The 19,334-nt window shown below is 42.0% G+C and overlaps 1 protein-coding gene across 1 annotated transcript in view; it reads right to left on the bottom strand.

The window, feature by feature from the left end:
- The window catches only part of LOC126980934 (metabotropic glutamate receptor 7-like), a 200,819-nt gene that overhangs the window by 75,384 nt on the left and 106,101 nt on the right, over positions 1-19,334 (bottom strand). The window contains exons 5-6 of the mRNA XM_050831391.1: positions 15,951-16,105; positions 8,038-8,265 (exon numbers count right to left, since the gene is read on the bottom strand). Coding sequence (XP_050687348.1) covers positions 8,038-8,265; positions 15,951-16,105 — 383 coding nt within the window. The remainder of the gene's footprint in view (positions 1-8,037; positions 8,266-15,950; positions 16,106-19,334) is intronic.

Raw genomic sequence — 19,334 nt, 5'->3', positions numbered from 1 at the left:
CGCCAAAAAATCACATTTTAATACAAGTACTTACAATTGAGAAGACTGTACAAAAGTAATACACATGTAGTGTACATGAGATTAGGTGGAAACTATCCAGTAGGAAAGATGTGCCCGGAATAAGTAACATAATAATGTTGTAGATAACAATAATATTACAGGTAATTATTTAATAGATCATTTCCTTGGAGCAAGATTTTCACCGACCTGCCAGTAGTGAAGTTAAGCCCGGACTTAGAGTGAGAACGTTACACGTTCTAAGTCCGTCTACGTTAGCACGGTACACGTTAGTAACGTGTCTCTCTCCCTCTTCTTTCTCTATTGCCAGTTATAGCGAGATAATCGGCGCGCACGCAATTTAAGATGAATTTATTTAACGTACTATAGGAGTTATGAGGTGTTGACTAATTTTAGAAGCAAGTATGATTCCTCCTAGAAAAGCATAGGTGAAAAAATTCTGGTTCCAACCTCCCTCCGATGAAAGATCACATCCTTTTAATTAACAATACGTACCCATCCTTTTCAGTGAAACTGCCTCCCCTCTTTCCCACGGTGTCTGTGCGTATGTCTGTCTGTCTGTCTGTCTGGTGGGTCACGTGCCCCCCCCGGCCCCCTCAAACAGTGGTATTGTTACTTTTATTTACATATTTATTTATTCATTAATTATTATCAATATTTTTCTTTAAAGTGTTTGGCGGTACCGCGAAAAGTACTGCAGGAAATTTGAACGCGGTACCGGTACTCCGGTACTTTCAGCAATCCTCTGTGGTACTGCGGTACCGGTTTGGTAGTGCGGTAGTACCGCAGTACCGCAGTACCGAATAAATTACCGCAAGTGCCCAGCTTTGGTGTGTGTGTGTGTGTGTGTGTGTGTGTGTGTGTGTTCTTAACAATCTGCAGCTTTACTGGATTGATTTATGCTCGTAATGCACCGTCTTCAAACCCTCTCTCACGGTTTGAATCATTACACCTCCCTATATTTTTTGGTGCACAGTTTAATATTTGAAGGCATTCCATCCGTCGATTACTCTGATGGATATGCTGAATCTTTTGTTCCGTCTCCCTTTTCGTACCGTTATTTAGGTGTGTTCGTGATGGTAGGAATTAGTCTATAACCATTTACATTTTTTTCATTTTCCAGTCACATATCTGTCTATCAGACGTGGGTTATTATCCACTTCTTCCTTTTAGTGTTGTGTTTGTTTAATTTTTCTTCATAACTAAGATATCTTGATATATTGTGTGTTCTTCATTTTGTGGTTACAAACTACGGTTTCATATTGTAATAACGGTTTATGAATGTTTTTAATCTATTATAAGCCTATCCTCTTGTATGTGACCAAAGCTTACACCCAGTTTTGCTAAAACTTAGGACATCGATAACTGCATGCCTCCCCCCACCCTCCCGCGGCCCCGCTGCACACGACTTTCTAACTCGAGCTCATCCCTAAACTGTCCAAACCCCTTATGCAAGAGTTAACCAACATCTCCATTCTTTCATCCCCTGGAACAGCCTTCCTTTGTCTGTATTTCCTCCTACCTATGACGTAACCTCTTTCAAGAAGAGTGTATCAAGACACCTCTCCATCCGAAATTGACCTCTCTTTTGGCCACTCTATACATTTTGCTTTGTGGGAGCGACAGTTAGCGAGCCTTTTTTTTTCTTCATTTTCTTTTTGTTGCCCTTGAGTTCCTCTCTGTGCTGTAACAAAAAAAAATAATCAAAACCATTTAGATACAAAATAATCCGTGTTTCTCCCTCCTATACATCCTCTGCTCCTTCATTAAACCTTTGTATATTAATTTTACTTTCAAGATTTTCCTCCTCTAACACCAGTCTGCGTCTCGCTCAGCAAACAGTTATTCTCCAGGTTTTCTACACATACTTTATTTACAGTTTCGAGGAATTTACACACAATATTGTTAAAAAAAAAGTGTCTATATCTTAATAAATTTTGTCGACCTTTTCTGTAGAGGGACAATATTGGATTTCGGCCATATATCTCGTAACTTACTTTGTTAAGGGAAGTTGTGTGTGGGAGGGGAGAGAAGGGGCTTCGGCTCTGTGTGTGTGTGTGTGTGTGTGTGTGTGTGTGAGAGAGAGAGAGAGAGAGAGAGAGAGAGAGAGAGAGAGAGAGAGAGAGAGAGAGAGAGAGAGAGAGAGAGAGAGTATGTGTGTGTGTGAGAGAGAGAGAGAGAGAGAGAGAGAGAGAGAGAGAGAGAGAGAGAGAGAGAGAGAGAGAGAGAGAGAAATAGCGCACATATACGTATTAAAGTTGTAGCGTACCGAAAGTGAGATTGTGTTCGTGATGCCGTGTCCGGAGTCCTGCCTGACGGTGAACAAGAGAGGAGTTCCACTGTTTCCATCAGAGAAGGTCACGACTCGGACTTACTGCACCTCCTAACCTATTTTCGGGGGGGTCATCGGGGGCTACAACACGAGAGAGAGAGAGAGAGAGAGAGAGAGAGAGAGAGAGAGAGAGAGAGAGAGAGAGAGAGAGAGAGAGAGAGAGAGAGAGAGAGAGAGAGAGAGAGAGAGAGAGAGAGAGAGAGAGAGAGAGGGGAGGCACAAGTTCTCCGATCCCTGCCAGAGATTCAAATTTGCGAGTTCTAAATTGTGAGCGGAGTGCATATGTGTGTTTTATTGCTTGCCCGGAGTGTTGGATGCTCTCGTTTCCTTGTTCAGTCAGCCAGGAAGGAAAACCCCACTCCAGAAAATGAGTTAATATGAAAGCACTCTAAAACATAAGCACATATATACGCGACCGTGAACATCCATTGTGTCTATTTCCGCGCATATTTTTCATTGCATTATTTTGTGTGTGCGTGTATATTTGCAGCAGAAAATGTTCGTCGGGAGCTCCGTTTCAAATGACTGACATCTGACCTTCAGGAGGAAAAATAAAGAAAACCTGCACCCGTAACGCCGTAGGGAAAATGAAATAAATAATAAAAATAGAAATGCGTAGGGGAGCACAGGTATCGCGGGGCAACACACCGGGATTGATTGGCGACCAGGTGTGAGGGGGAGGCGACAGGCGCACGCACACGGCAGGCACACACACACACACACACACACACACACACACACACACACACACACACACACACACACACACACACAAACACACACACACACACAAAGACGAGGAATGCCGTCGCTGAAATTAAAGGGTTGAGAGAATGGCGGATAAAGGAGAGGGAGAATGTGTAAGGGTTAATGAATATAATGTCACTCTATCTATACAGTGATGGCTTCCTCCCACACCATCTTTATCCCTTGATCCCTCGTCTGAAAGGGTTAACAAATACTCAATAACAAGTAGGGGGAGAGAGAGAGAGAGAGAGAGAGAGAGAGAGAGAGAGAGAGAGAGAGAGAGAGAGAGAGAGAGAGAGAGAGAGAATGAATGGAGATAGAGAGAGAGAGAGAGAGAGAGAGAGAGAGAGAGAGAGAGAGAGAGAGAGAGAGAGAGAGAGAGAGAGAGAGAGAGAGAGTTAGGGAAGAAATTGGGAAAGGGCCAAATGCTAGCACAACTCAACAGAGTGAGTTAGACAAGAGGCAAAGCGCGAAGGACTTCGTTAAAGGAGGGAGGAGAGAAGGAAAGGAAAGGGAGGGGTGGAAAGGGGTGGCGGGGAAAGGGGGAAAGGGGGAGGGAGGGTGATGGGATGTAGGGCCCAAGGGAGAGTAGGAAAATGAAGGGAGGGGGAAAGGGGTGAAGGGGGAAAGGGAAGGGGAAGGTGATTGGATGTAGGGTTGGGGGGAAGAACGGAGGGGAAAGAAATAAGGAAGGGGAAGGGAATGAAAGGGGAAAGGGAGGGGGAGGAGGATGAAATTTGAGGCAGGAGGAAGGAAGGGAAAATGAAGGGAGGGGGAAAAGAAAAAAAAAAAAGAAAAATGAAATAAAAAAGGGAAAATAAAGGAAGGGGAAAGAAACAATAAAGGGGAAGGGAATGAAGGGGGAAGGGAGGGGGAGGATGATGAAATATGAGGCAGGAGGGAGGAAGGGAAAATGAAAGGAGGGGAAAAAACAAGAAAAAAATGAAGGAAAAAAACGAAGGAAGGGAAAGGAAAATGAAGGAATAAAAATGAAAATGAAGGAATAAAAATGAAAATGAAGGAATAAAAAGGAAAATGAAGGAATAAAAATGAAAATGAAGGAAAAAAAGGAAAATGAAGGAATAAAAAGGAAAATGAAGGAATAAAAAGGAATAAAAAGGAAAATGAAGGAAAAAAGGAAAGAAGGAAAATTAAAATGAAGGAATAAAAAGGAAAATGAAGGAATAAAACAATAAAATGAAGGAATAAAAAGGAAAATAAAGGAATAAAAAGGAAAATGGAGGAAGAAAAAAATATATAAATGAAAATGAAGGAATAAAAAGGAAAATGAAGGGAAAAAAATGAAAATGAAGGAAAAAAAATGAAAATGATTAAATAAAAATGAAAATGAAGGAGAAATTAAAGGAAAATGAAGGAATAAAAATGAAAATGAAGGAAAAAAATGAAAATGAAGGAAGAATAAAATGAAAATGAAGGAATAAAAAGGAAAATGAAGAAATAAAGAGGAAAATTAAGGAAGAAAAAAAGGAAGAAAAATGAAAATGAAGGAAAAAAAGGAAAATGAAGGAGGAAAAATAAAAAAATAAAGGAATAAAAAGGAAAATAAAGAAAGGGGAACAAAAAAAGAAAGGGAAAGAGGGGAAAGCAGCGATACATTAAGAGATAGGAATAAGACAAACCGAATGTCCTTTTATGGAAACCTAAGACGGGAGGAAAAGGATAAAAAAAGTAGACGGGTAAGAGGAGCTGGAGGAAAGTAGAAAGAAAGAAAGACAGGGACGGATAAAAGAAGGTAGAAGAAAGGAGTAGAAATTGGTGGAATATGTGCGTAAGGGAAATAGAAAATAATGATAAAGACAGATTAAAAAGAAGTGCGTAAAAATAGGAGAAGGGCAAGAATGGAGTGAGAGGGGAATTCAATCATATGTAAAAGAGAGAGAGAGAGAGAGAGAGAGAGAGAGAGAGAGAGAGAGAGAGAGAGAGAGAGAGAGAGAGAGAGAGAGAGAGAGAGAGAGAGAGAGAGAGAGAGAGAGAGAGAGAGAGAGAGAGAGAGAGAGAGAGAGAGAGAGAGAGAGAGAGAGAGAGAGAAACAATCAGTGAAACTCGTATACAATTATTTAAAAACGAAAAATAAAAATAAAACATTCAGGAGGGAGAAAAAAAATAATAAGAGAATTGACATGGAAGTGAAAAAAAAAAAAGAAAAACAGGAGAAAAGCAACAAAGACTCCCAAGAAGTATTAAGTCGTATGTAATTATTGAAAACGATTAAAAAATAAAAACATTCAAGAGAAAAAAAAATAATAAGAGAATTAACATGGAAGTGAAAAAAACAAGAAAAGAAAAACAGGAGAAAAAAAACAAAGACTCCCAAGAAGTATTAAATCGTCTATAATTATTGAAAACGAATAAAAACAACAACATTCAAGAGGGAGAAAAATAATAAGAGAATTGACATGGAAGTGAAAAAAGAAAATAAAAGAAAAACAGGAGAAAAACAAAGACTCCCAAGAAGGGCAAGAACGAGAGAAAGTGTCCCTCTGTTAATGGACACGACGAGGTTAAGGGAGAAATTAATCGTGGGAGCGAGGCACTTTGACCCCACGACCAGGGGGACACCGACAACAAAAAGAGGAGGAGGTGGAGGAGCAGGAGAAGGAGGATAAGGAGGATGGGGAGGATAAGGAGGAGGGAGAAGAAGAAGAAGAAGAAGAGAAAAATAAAAGGAAGAGGAGGATGAGGAGGGTGGGAGGAGGAGGAGGATGGGGAGGATGAGGAGGATGGGGAGGATAAGGAGGAGGGAGAAGAAGAAGAAGAAGAGAAAAATAAAAGGAAGAGGAGGATGAGGAGGGTGGGAGGAGGAGGAGGATGGGGAGGATGAGGAGGATGGGGAGGATAAGGAGGAGGGAGAAGAAGAAGAAGAGAAAAATAAAAGGAAGAGGAGGATGAGGAGGGTGGGAGGAGGAGGATGGGGAGGATGAGGAGGATGGGGAGGATAAGGAGGAGGAGGAAGAAGAAGAAGAAGAAGAGAAAAATAAAAGGAAGAGGAGGAGGAGGAGGGTGGGAGGAGGAGGAGGATGGGGAGGATGAGGAGGATGGGGAGGATAAGGAGGAGGAAGAAGAAGAAGAAGAAGAAGAAGAGAAAAATAAAAGGAAGAGGAGGAGGAGGGGGAGGAGGAGAGGGAGGATGGGGAGGAGGAGGAGGAGGAGGAGAAGAAGAAGAAGAAGAAGAAGAAGAAGAAGAAGAGAAAAATAAAAGGAAGAGGAGGAGGAGGGGGAGGAGGAGAGAGAGGATGGGGAGGATAAGGAGGAGGAAGAAGAAGAAGAAGAAGAAGAAGAAGAAGAAGAGAAAAATAAAAGGAAGAAGAGGAGGAGGAGGAGGAGGAGTGGAATGATTAGGATTAGGAGAGGAGGAGGAGGGTTAGGAGGAGGAGGAGGAGGAGGAAGAAGATGAAGAAAATGAAGAAGAAAAAGAAGAAGAATAAATAAAAAAGAAGAGAAAAAGAAGAGAAATAGGAGGAGGAGGAGGAGGGGAGGATTAGGAGGAGGAGGAAGAAGATGAAGAATAAGAAAAAGAATAAGAATAAATAAAAGAAAAAAGAAAAAGAAGAGTAATAGGAGGAGGAGGAGGTGAAAGAGAAGCAGGAGAAAGAAGCAAAATGAAGAAAAAGGAGAAAAAAAATGTAATATGAAAAAAACATTGATAAAAATAAGAAAAAGGAGGGAGTGACAGTGAATAAGAGAAGAGCAACAAGATCTTAAAGACGAGGCAGCACAAAAGAAATAACAAGAGAAGCAAAGGAGAACAAGTAAAAAAAGAGACTCGAAGGAAAGAGAGAAGGATGTAATTGAAGTGGAACAAGAAGACGCGAAACGAGAATAGCGAAAACTGAACCACGGAGGAGAGTTAAGAAAAGCAAATATGGAAATGATCACCACCACACCACCACCCCACTACCACCTCCACCTGCACCACCTCCACAGCCACCCGTAATGAGGAGAAAGTCAGGTGGTGGCGGGCGTGGTGGGCGGGAAGGCGTGGCAGTAGTCGGAACACCCTCACGCAGACTGTAGCTTGAAGGTCGGTAGAGAATGCATTTGTAAAGGTTCCGCTGGTTGTGGCAATATGTTTAATGGACTGGAATGGATGTTTTGAGTTTTTTTAGTTTCCGTGTTCCTGCTTTCCTTACCGCCAGGCTTTCCTCACTGTTTGAATTTGTCATATTTTCTTTGAAGTTTTTGTATTGGTTATTGTATCGCTACGCTTTGAAGTTTGTATTTGCTGGGCAGTGTGCAGTCGGAGTTCCCTGCCAGTTCCAATATGAAGTTGAAAAAAAAAATGACACCGCAGAAAACTGAATAGCAAAGAAGTGAGCAGAGGAATGGACACACACACACACACACACACACACACACACACACACACACACACACACACACACACACACACACACACACACAAATCGAGACCATCATATATTTGGGAAGACACAAAGGATGAAGATATTTTAAAGAAGCAAATGCGAAGTGGACTTGGGAAAGACGTTCCATATTTAAAATTGATAACAGAATGGTATCCAGGAATTGTAAAAGTCAGGGGCGACGGTGAGCCAGGTGGTGAGATGAAATGAGAGGCTTTGCCGGAGCATGATGGAGTACACTAATATCAGGCAGAGAGTGGGGTGGAGAATATTAGGTAAGGTTTTTGTCTTGCACCGATGGTAATGATGCCGATAATGATGGTGATGTAAATGAAGCGTCTCACAGTAATCTACCGACGATGATGGCGATAATGATGGTGATGTAAATGAAGCTTCTCACAGTAATCTACCGACGATGATGCCGATAATGATGCCGATAATGATGGTGATATAAATGAAGCCCCTCACAGTAACCTACCGACGAAGGGGACGAGTAACCTACCGACGATGATGGCGATAATGATGGTGATATAAATGAAGCTTCTCAAAGTCACCTACCGACGAAGGGGACGAGGCCCTCCTGCTCGTGCGTGATGGTCTCGTTGCCGGTGCAGGCGCGGCGACCCTCCGGCAGCGGGCTCCTGAAGGTGCAGTTAAAGTGTTGGGTCCAGAATTCCTTGAACCACACGTTCCGACAGTTTCTCTCCTCGCCTTCCCCGGGGCCTCGTTCTGAACAAGGCTTGCCCTTTTCTCGAGGCCTTAACCTCCGGATGTAATTGTCAAAACCTGCCGTGGGAGAAGAAAATGAGGTGAGAGGAGGAAGCAGAATGACGAGGAAATTACTGACGGAATATATATCCAAAAGTGAGTAAACTATAAGTCCAACCAAATTGTCAAAACCTGCCGTGGGAGAAGAAAGTGAGGTGAGAGGAGGAAGCAGAATGACGAGGAAATTACTGACGGAATATATATCTAAAAGTGAGTAATCAGTATCAGCACACCTCCCCTCCCGAAATTGACCTCTCTTTCGGCCACCTCTTTTGATTCTTTTTTTTTTGTAGGAGCAGCGAGTAGCGGACTTTTTTTATATTATTGTTTCCTTTTTTGTGTGCCCTTGAGCTGCCTCCTTTGTTGTAAAAAAAACATAATCTAGTATAAGCAAATAAAGTGGAATCAAAGTGAAGTGTGAGGGCCAAATTAAACAAGGGTGTGAGGAACAAGAGGAAGATGAAAAGACGGTACACGGAACACAAGAAGCCGTGGAAAAAAGTATAGCAACAACAAGGAGATGAATGAACACAGGGCAGAGCGTAAACAGTACAAGAGAATGAATGGCATAAATAAAATAAAAATAGGGGGAGGAAGAGTGTTAACTTTTGACGCACGAAGAACAGAAGTTAATCACAGAGGAGTATTTGAACACTAACAGAAATAAAAAAAAAAAAGCAGGATATTAAAAGAAGAGAAAAAGAAATTTGCGAATGAGGGAATTAAAAAGTTGGCAGAAATGGAAGAGAAGAAAATATATCAAAACAGATGAAACAGTGATGAAGCAAAAAAAAAAATAATAAAAAATATGAGTAGCAGAGACAAGGAGGAGGAATAAAGAATAGAGGAAAAAACTGGGGTGTTGGTAGAAGGAAAACTTTAGCTGAAGATGATGGAAACGGAGGAAGCGCGGAAACAGAGATGCTGGAGTGTTAAAAAGAGAGAAAAAAAAGTCGAAAAAATTATAGAAGCAGAGGGAGAGGCGAAAAGTGAATGAGGAGAAACTAGACAACGAGTGGAAACATCATAAAATATACCAAATGACACAGATGCGAAGTTGTACTAACCTGAGGAGGAAGAACATGAAAGGGGGCAAAGACAAGGAGTAAAAAGGAGAGTAAGATTAATCATGAAATACAGAGAAGCGGCAGCAGAGGAGAAGCTAGATAAGAGAGGGAATTAGAAGCGGAAATTGGGAGCGAAGCTTAACTGGGAAAAAAAAAAACAGGATAACGAGGCGGAAACGGAGAGCGAGAAGCAATACCCGGAAAATAGCAAACAAGAAGAAAGAAGAGCGGGGAAACAACGAGAGGAGGAGAAGCAAGAGAAGAGAAGAGGAGCAGCAGGAGGAGGAGAGGAGTAGAATCAGCGAAGAAAAACGACGCAGTAAATGACGTTAGGAGGGCGGAAGACAAGATGGATCAGGGGAAAGATGAAGATGACGAGGAGAAATAAAGGATGAGGAGAGGAAGGATGAGTTTACGTGGAAAGTGACGGAGGAGGAGAAGGAGGAGGAGGAGGTAGAGAGAGAGACACGAGGAAAAGAAGACGAAAGAGTGGGATTTTGAGCAGCAAGATTATGATGACAAAGGAGAGAGTGAGGAGCCTTAGCCATAATTACTAACAGGATGAAGACAGCGCTGGATGATGATGAAGTGAAAAGCAGAACACAAAGAAAAAAGGGAAAATCAGCCTCAAAGAAAAGAATGAAAAAATAGGAAAAGAAGCAGAGAAGAAGAAATGAAAAGCATGAATACGAAAAAAAAGGAAAATGAGCCTCAAAGAAAAGAAGAAAAAAGTAGGAAAAGAAGCAGAGAAGATGAAGAAATGATGAAGTAAAAAGCAGAGATACGAAGAAAAAAGGAAAATATGCCTCAAAGAAAAGAAGAAAAGTAGGAAAAGAAGCAGAGAAGATGAAATGAAAAGCATGAATACGAAAAAAAAGGAAAATGAGCCTCAATGAAAAGAAGACAAAGTAGGAAAAGAAGCAGAGAAGAAGAAGAAATGAAAACCATCAATACGAAGAAAAAAGGAAAATCTGCCTCGAAGAAAAGAAGAAAAAGTAGGAAAAGAAGCAGAGAAGATGAAATGAAAAGCATGAATACGAAAAAAAAGGAAAATGAGCCTCAAAGAAAAGAAAAAAAGTAGGAAAAGAAGCAGAGAAGATGAAGAAATGATGAAGTAAAAAGCAGAAATACGAAGAAAAAAGGAAAATATGCCTCAATGAAAAGAAGAAAAAAGAAGAAAAAGAAGCAAAGAAGATGAAGACAACCCTGGAAATTAAGTAAAAAACAAATACGAAGAAGAAAAGCATATATAAAGTAGAAGGAAGATTAGAAAAGAGTCAGCCACAAGAATAAAGAAGGAAAAAGTAGGAAAAGCAGCAGAGAAGATTACGACAGCGCTGGAAATAATTAAATAAAAACCAGAAATACCAAAAAAAAGCAAAATTGAAGTAGGGGGAAGCTTACGAAAAAAAAATCGACCAAAAAGAAAAGAAAGGAGATGAAAGCAGCGCTGGAAATCATGAAGTAAAAAAGATAAATAAAAAAAAGAAACAACACAGCAGGAGGGAGTTTAGAAAAGAATCGACCAATAACAAAAAGAAAAAAATAATAGAAGGCGAAGCAAGGAAGATAATAAGGTTGAAATGGAGGAGAAAGAAAAAGCGCAGAGAAGAAAAAACTCGAAGGAAAAAGTTACCTAAGCAAGAGCAGAAGGAGGAGAAGAAAAGGAGGAAAAGAAGAGGAGGAAAAGGAGGAAAAGAAGAGGAGGAAAAGGAGGAAAAGAAAAGGAGGAAAAGAAGAGGAGGGAAAGGAGGAAAAGAAGAGGAGGAAAAGGAGGAAAAGAAAAGGAGGAAAAGAAGAGGAGGAAAAGGAGGAAAAGAAGAGGAGGAAAAGGAGGAAAAGAAGAGGAGGAAAAGGAGGAAAAGAAGAGGAGGAAAAGGAGGAAAAGAAGAGGAGGAAAAGGAGGAAAAGGAGAAAAAGAAGAGGAGGAAAAGGAGGAAAAGAAGAGGAGGAAAAGGAGGAAAAGAAGAGGAGGAAAAGGAGGAAAAGAAAAGGAGGAAAAGAAGAGGAGGAAAAGGAGGAAAAGAAGAGGAGGAAAAGGAGGAAAAGAAAAGGAGGAAAAGAAGAGGAGGAAAAGGAGGAAAAGAAGAGGAGGAAAAGGAGGAAAAGAAGAGGAGGAAAAGGAGGAAAAGAAGAGGAGGAAAAGGAGGAAAAGGAGAAAAAGAAGAGGAGGAAAAGGAGGAAAAGAAGAGGAGGAAAAGGAGGAAAAGAAGAGGAGGAAAAGGAGGAAAAGAAAAGGAGGAAAAGAAGAGGAGGAAAAGGAGGAAAAGAAGAGGAGGAAAAGGAGGAAAAGAAGAGGAGGAAAAGGAGGAAAAGAAGAGGAGGAAAAGGAGAAAAAGAAGAGGAGGAAAAGGAGGAAAAGAAGAGGAGGAAAAGGAGGAAAAGAAGAGGAGGAAAAGGAGGAAAAGAAGAGGAAAGAATGCAAATTGGAGAAGCATGATTATGATGGCAAAGGGTAGAGTGAGGATGATAGCCAAAATTACTAATAAAATGAAGTGAAAACCAGGATTAGGAAAACACGGATAATTGGAGTACGAAGGAAAAAGAAGGAATGAAGAAAAGACAGACAAAGGAAAATGACGAAATAAAAAAAAGGAACAAGAAAAATTTCACCCCCCAGCAAGACAGTGTTTAGGAAAGACTCACTCCAAAAACAAGGAGAAGAAAACAATCGGAGAAAAAGAAGCAAAAAAGGATAATAAGGTGGAGTTGGAGGAGAAGGAAAAAAATAAGGAAGGAAAAATCGAAGGAAAAAAAGTAACCGCGGTAACGGAGGAAAAGGAAAAGGAAGAGGAGAAGATGGCTTAAGAGGAAGAATAGAAGGAGGAAAAAGAGGAAAAGTAGTTAAAGAAGGAAAGAGAAAATATATAACAAGAGGGAAAGTAGAAGGAAAAGAGGAGCAGCGAGAGAAAGGGGAGACAATACGGGTCGAAAGAGGAGGCGTGGGAGAGGAGGAGGAGGAAGAGGAGGAGGAGGAGGAGGAGGAGGAGAAGCATTAGAGACAGGAGATATAGTTAGTGAATCCTCGACTGCCACGGAATATATTCAAGCCGATGGTACCTTGTGTGTGTGTGTGTGTGTGTGTGTGTGTGAGTGTGTGTGTGTGCGTGTGTGTGTGTGTGTGTGTGTGTGTGTGCGCGCTCACTGCTGCAATCATTCCTGTCTCTCCCACAAACATAACTTCCTCTCTGTTTATTTCTCTCATTTGTCTACTGTTTCTCTCTCTCTCTCATTTAATAGGGAAGTTTCTGCGAAGGTAGTTTTTGTATTCAACTTGTGATCAGGTAAATGGGTGAAGGAAAAAAATCATGGGGGGGGGGAGGAAGGGAAGGGAGGGAAGGGAGGGAGAGAGAATGGAGAGGAGAGGAGAGAAAAAAGGACGGAAGGAAAGGAGGAAGAGGGGAGAGAAAACTTTTTTGCCTCCAACTCTCTCTCTCCCCCTTCCTCTATTCATCCTGCTGTCCTTCAATCTCTCTCTCTCTCTCTCCCTCCCTCACTTCCTTTCTCCTTTCTCTCCCTCTCCTTCCCTCCTTCCTTCCCTCATTGCTGCGTGCCTGAGTGGAAGCTAAAGCCATGATGTCCTCCTCCTCTTTCTTCTTCTCCTCCTCCTGTTCCTCCTCCTCCTCTTCCTGTTCTTCCGCCTCCTCCTCCTCCTCCTTGTTCTCCTCTCTTCCTTCTTCATGTTATTGCTTGTTAATTAAAGAGTTGCACAAAGACCTGTGATTTGCGATAGAGCGAGAGAGACTGACAGACACAAGGCCCTGAGTAATGAGAGAGAGAGAGAGAGAGAGAGAGAGAGAGAGAGAGAGAGAGAGAGAGAGAGAGAGAGAGAGAGAGAGAGAGAGAGAGAGAGAGAGAGAGAGAGAGAGAGAGAGAGAGAGAGAGAGAGAGAGAGAGAGAGAGAGAGAACGCTTTTTATGTCTTTAGCTACGAGTGGGTAAACTACTTTCCTGGAAATCTAAAGGGAGAAGATTAAGTGTGTGTGTGTGTGTGTGTGTGTGTGTGTGTGTGTGTGTGTGTGTGTGTGTGTGTGTGTGAGAGAGAGAGAGAGAGAGAGAGAGAGAGAGAGAGAGAGAGAGAGAGAGAGAGAGAGAGATGTTGTTGAACTCAAAACTCATCTTATCTGTTTCATATACACACACTTTCTCTCTCTTCATCTCACTTCACATTCTTTCACAATTTCCTTCCGCCTAATGCTCATCTTCCCTCAACATCTTTGCAACTATCCTTTCCCTCCCCTTCTTTTCCTTTCCTTTCCTTTCTCGGTCCCCTTCCTTCCTCCTCCTCTCTCTCTCTCACCCTCGCCGTCTTCCTTCCTTCCTTCCTTCTTCCCTCCTTCCCATCCTCATTTCCCTTCCATTACTGCCGTCTGAATACCTAATTAGCTCCACAGGTGTATATTAAATGATCGTTAGGTAAATTGCTCTTCCTTTCCTCTTGCTTCATAATTAGATTAGTTACTGGACGTAATTAAGGTGGTTTTTTTTATTAAGAGTTTGCAGGCAGAGTCGACGTCGCTTTTAAGTCTAGCGTTTTGTGTGTTTGTTTTTAAATTATGTTTTATTTTAGTGTGCGTTGCTTTTCTGCGCTTGTGCTTTATTGGGGTTTAAACTTTGGTCCTTACTGGGAGAGAGGGAGGGAGGGAGGGAGGGGAGTGCGTAGGGGGTGGATGGGTAGGAGTAGATGGTGGTGGTGGTGGTGGTGGTGGTTATAGAAGAATGGAGAGAGATAAAAAAAATGTTTGTGGCTGCTATTTCTGTTTTTCTTTTAGTTTCTTTTTTTCTTTCATTCTTTTCTCGGCTTCTGTGTTATTTTTTGTGTTTCTTTCTATTTTCATATCTGTCTGTCTGTCTGTTTGTGTGTCTGCCTATCTTTTCTGTTCTCTTCAATTCTTCTTCTTCTCTTTTCATCTGCCTTTCTTTTTTTGGTCGTGTCGTTTTTCTGCAGTTTTGTCTTTCCTTCCCTCCGATTCTCCTTTCATCATTCACTCTTTCCGTCCTTACCCACCGCCCCTCCTTACTCACTCACTCACGAAAGCACTCACTCACTCACTCACTCTCTCTCATAATCCCCTCCCTTCTCATTTGCTCACACATTCCCTCAATCACGTATCGCATCATCCCTTCATTCCCTCCCTTCCTCGCTCACTCACTCACTCACTCACTTAATCAATCACTAATATCTCTCCTCATCTCCTCCTCCTCCTCCTCCGTCTCCTTCCTAGTTCTCTCACTCGCCTTGATCCTGCGCTCTCCATCCCTCTCCCTCTCCTTCCCTCCCTCTCCTTCCCTCCCTCCCTCACTGATTACCTCTCCGCCACCTATACTTTCTTTTCTCTTTCCTTCACCTTTATCTCATCACCGAACCTTCAGGCACACCCACACCCTCACACCCTCACACCCTCCCTCCTCTCTTTCATCTTTTACTCTCTGTCTCCTTTCCTTCCTCTCTCCTCTCTCTTTCTCTCTCTCCCTCGCTCGCTCCAGCCTTCGGCCCACTCTCTTTTCCAATCTTACTTCTCTCATTCACCCCTCACCGACAACCTTGCTATCATTTTAAAGCCGTTTCGCCCTCTATTCTGTGTCCCCATCACCCTCCCTTTTCACCTATTCTGCACCCTTCTTCCCTTCGTCCCTTCCTCCTCTCCTCCAGCTCGCCGTCAGTCTCCCTTCCCTCACCCTTCACCCATATCCTGTCCCTTCCTCGAATCCTCTTTTTTTCCTTCCTTTCATCCGTCCCTTTCCTTCTCTCCCTTCCTCCTCTCCTCCAACTCTCTGTCAGTCTCCCTTCCCTCACCCTTCACCCATATCCTGTCCCTTGCTCGAATCCTCTTTTTTTCCTTCCTTTCATCCGTCTCTTTCCTTCTCTCCCTTCCTCCTCTCCTCCATCGCTCTACAAGCTTCCCCTCAGGTTGAAACTTCCCATCCTCTTATCTTCCTCCCCTTCACTTTTTCTTCCCTTCCATTCCTTTCTTCTTTCTTTCCCTTAGTCATCTTCACCGTCCCTTCCCTCCCTTCACTCAGCTATCACGCACATCCTTTCCCTTACCTTATAGACACTTCTCACCCTTTGTCCTTCCTTCCCTCCATTCTTCCTTCCTTCCTTTCTTCCCCTCCATCCCTCTACATCCTCTCCCTTACTTTATAGACACTTCTCACCCTCTTTCCTTCCTTCCCTCCTTTCTTCCTTCCCTTCCATACCTTTCCTCCATCCCTCCTTTCTTCTTCTCCTCCATCCCTCATAGTAGAGACATTTCACCCCCTTTCTTCCCTTAGTATATCCTTTTCTTAATCCTTCCTTCCCTTCCATACTCCATAATCCTTCTTTTTCTTTCATTATTAATATCCATCATCCCTCCCATCACTCAAGCATTACCCACGCACTTTTTCATACCCTACAGAATCTTCCCACCCTCTCTCTTTCCTACCCTTCCATACCTTTCTTCCTTCCTTCCCTTCCATACTCCATAATCCTTCTTTTTCTTTCATTATTAATATCCATCATCCCTCCCATCACTCAAGCATTACCTACGCACTTTTTCAAACCCTACAGAATCTTCCCACGCTCTCTCTTTCCTTCCTACCCTTCCACACCTTTCTTCCTTCATTCCTTCACCCACATCGTTCCTTCCCTCACCTTGCAGAGAGGTCCGCTGGGGCAGGATGGTGATGGCGCCCAGGGCAGCCTCCTCCTGGTCCCTCACCGGGTGGATCTTGGCGCCCCACGAATCGCTGCCCACCCACAGGAACTGGCCCACCTTGCCCGCCTTCACCGCCGCCGCCAGCAACCGCCTGGAGGGGGGAGAGAGAACGAAAGGGTGAGTCGAGAGCACCTGGATATGTGTGGGTAGAGGAGGTGGGGAGGGGAGGAGCGGTGTGTGTGTGTGTGTGTGTGTGTGTGTGTGTGTGTGTGTGCGTATTGCCCTAAGCCAGCCGCGGATTTAGTTGAGTAATGAGAAGTAGTTTGCGTGTAGTGTAATACGAACAGAGAGAGAGAGAGAGAGAGAGAGAGAGAGAGAGAGAGAGAGAGAGAGAGAGAGAGAGGGGGGGAGAGGGAGAGAATAGACATACACGAGACATATCCTAAATGACCCACAGACAAAGGCTTACAAGGAACAAAACAAGAAATAAAAAGCAATGAGAAAGAATATAATGGAAAAGAGGAAGAAAAAATGGCATATAGACAAAACTTCAGAACACGACAAGACCAAAAAAAGAAAGGCGAATGAAAGAAGAAGAAGAATTGAAGAAAAAGAAGAAGAAAGGAAAAAGAAAAAGAAAAGAAAGAAGAAGAAGAAGAAAGCGAAGGAAAAGAAAAAAAGAAGAAAAGACGAAAAGAAGAAAAAGAAAAAAAGGAAAAAAGAAAACGAAAAAGAAGGTAAAGTCGGAAACAATTGACTCGTGAGATTATAAAAGAAGAAAATAGGCCATATTGTGGAAGGGAGGGGAGAGAGAGAGAGAGGTCGGGAAAGAGGCAGAGAGGAAGAGAACGGCAGACGGAGGGAAGAAAAATAAACGGAGGATCGGAATGAGGGAACAGTTAGAGAGAGAGAGAGAAAGGAAAGTAAGGAGGGAGAGATGAAGAAGAAGAACGGGGAGTCGGAGAGAAAGGAAGGGTGAAAGAGAGGCAAGGAAGGAGGAAGGGGAAGAGGAGAGCAAGAAGACAGATAAAGAGAGGAATGAAGAAGGGGGAAAAAAGTAATAAATAATCAGAACGAAAAAAAAACGTTAAGTGTGAGGAGAAAAAAAGTGAGAGAGGGGAAGAGAAAAACGGGAAGTCGGGGAAAAACGGAGGGAGGTATGGAGGGAGAGAGGGGTCAGAGAGGCAGGGAAACAGGGAGCCAGGGAGGTAAGGAGACAGGAAGGGAGGTGAGGGGGGGGGGGGGGGCGGGTGTTTCTGGCAGCAGGGGTCGAAACGTAAAGTGGACCGTTTAAGGAGTCGGTCCGGAAGGCGCCTACCCGTTGGTCTCACGAGGTCCCCGGGGGTGCTGCTGGCGGGGTGTGATTGCCGGGGAGGGGGGGAGGAAAAGGAGAAAAAAAAGGGAGAATAGAGATAATTGAAAGTGGAACAGTGCGTCAGATGGAAGAGGAAAGTAGAAATAGATGTATGGAAGAGGTTTTTTATTTATATTAGTTACCCATCAAAGTATAGCATCCGTGATATTTGTAGTAGTAGTAGCAGTAGTAGTAGTAGTAGGGGTAGTAGTAGTAGTAGTAGTAGTAGTAGTGGTGGTAGTAGTAGTAGTAGTAGTAGTAGTAGTAGTAGCAGTAGTAGTAGTAGTAGTAGTAGTAGTAGTAGTAGTAGTAGTAGTAGTAGCAGTAGTAGTAGAAGTAGTAGTAGTAGTAGTAGTAGTAGTAGTAGTAGTAGTAGCAGTAGTAGTAGTAGTAGTAGTAGTAGTAGTAGTAGTAGTAGTAGTAGTAGTAGTAGCCTTGGGGATAGTACTATATTTCTTTCTATTGGTTGTGGTGGTGGAGGTAGAGAAAAATAGTCGAATCAGAAGGAGGAAAAAGAAAATAAATGAGAAAAGAAGAATATAAGAAACATGTATGAGGCAAGAGAGCAAAGAGGAGAAGAAATAAGAAAGACTAAATTGAAAGAGACGTAAAAATACAAATAAAAAGAAGAATATAATGAACAAAGACCAAGAAAGAAGAAGAAAAAGCAGCAGACGGGTGGAGGAGTCAAAGGAAGCCATGAAGATTATTTAGGAAGGACAAGCCACGAGGGAAATGCTGAGTGTGAAAAGTGGGACGGAGAGAGAAGAAGAAAACTAAGGAAAAATTAAGCCAACGAAGAAAGAGAATAAAGGAAGGGAGATAGGAAAGAATAGAGAGAAACTAGAATGATGAGGAGAATGACCTGAAATAAGAATTGTATTACAGGGGATAAAAGAAGAGTATAAAAGATGAGACGGAGAAAAATGAAACTAAGGACCAATGAAGAAAGAGAATAAAGGAAGGGAGATAGGAAAGAATAGAGAGAAACTAGAATGATGAGGAGAATGACCTGAAATATGAATTGTATTACAGGGGATAAAAGAAGAGTGTAAAAGATGAGACGGAGAAAAATGAAACTAAGGACCAATGAAGAAAGGGAATAAAGGAAGGGAGATAGGAAAGAATAGAGAGAAACTAGAATGATAAGGAGAATGACCTGAACTAAGAATTGTATTACAGGGCATAAAAGAAGAGTATAAAAGATGAGACGGAGAAAAATGAAACTAAGGACCAATGAAGAAAGAGAATAAAGGAAGGGAGATAGGAAAGAATAGAGAAAAACTAGAATGATGAGGAGAATGACCTGAAATAAGAATTGTATTACAGGGCATAAAAGAAGAGTGTAAAAGATGAGACGGAGAGAAATAGAAACTTAGAAAAATTAAGTCAACGAAGAAAGGGAATAAAGGAAGGGAGATAGGAAAGAATAGAGAGAAACTAGAATGATAAGGAGAATGACCTGAATTGTATTACAGAAAGGAGTAAAAAAAGGTATAAAAGAAGAGTATTAAAGATGAGACGGAGAAAAATGAAACTAAGGATAAATTATGATAACGAAGAAAGGAATACAAAGGAGATAAGAAGGAAGAGAAAGAAAACGAGAATGATAAGGAAGGAAGAATTGTATTAGAGAGAGGAACAAAAAAAAACATTAAAGAAGAATAGTTTTTTTTTAGAATAGCTTTTAGTAATAGTGTTTTTAGAATTTTTTTTTTTTTTTTTACATACGAGTGAAATGCTGAATGTAAAAGGTCTGACGAAGAGAGAAAAACTGAGGAAAAAAAATATACGATGATGAAGAAAGGGAATGAAGAAAAGGAGATAGGAAGGAAGAGAAGGAAAACTATAACGAGGAGGAGAATGACTTACACGGAAAGTCGTATTACAGAGAGACGAAGAAAAAGGCGTGAAAGAATCGTTTTTTTACATAAGAACGCAAGGAACGAGACACATTAAATACCGTGTTACTTGTAAAGCCTCGCAGGACACCGCACCAGGGATTAAACGTATCATGAGAGAGAGA

Source organism: Eriocheir sinensis, chromosome 46, assembly GCF_024679095.1.
Source record: "Eriocheir sinensis breed Jianghai 21 chromosome 46, ASM2467909v1, whole genome shotgun sequence".
NCBI lineage: Eukaryota > Metazoa > Arthropoda > Malacostraca > Decapoda > Varunidae > Eriocheir > Eriocheir sinensis.
The sequence above is the reverse complement of the archived record's forward strand: the minus strand, read 5'-3'. Positions and strand labels throughout refer to the sequence as shown.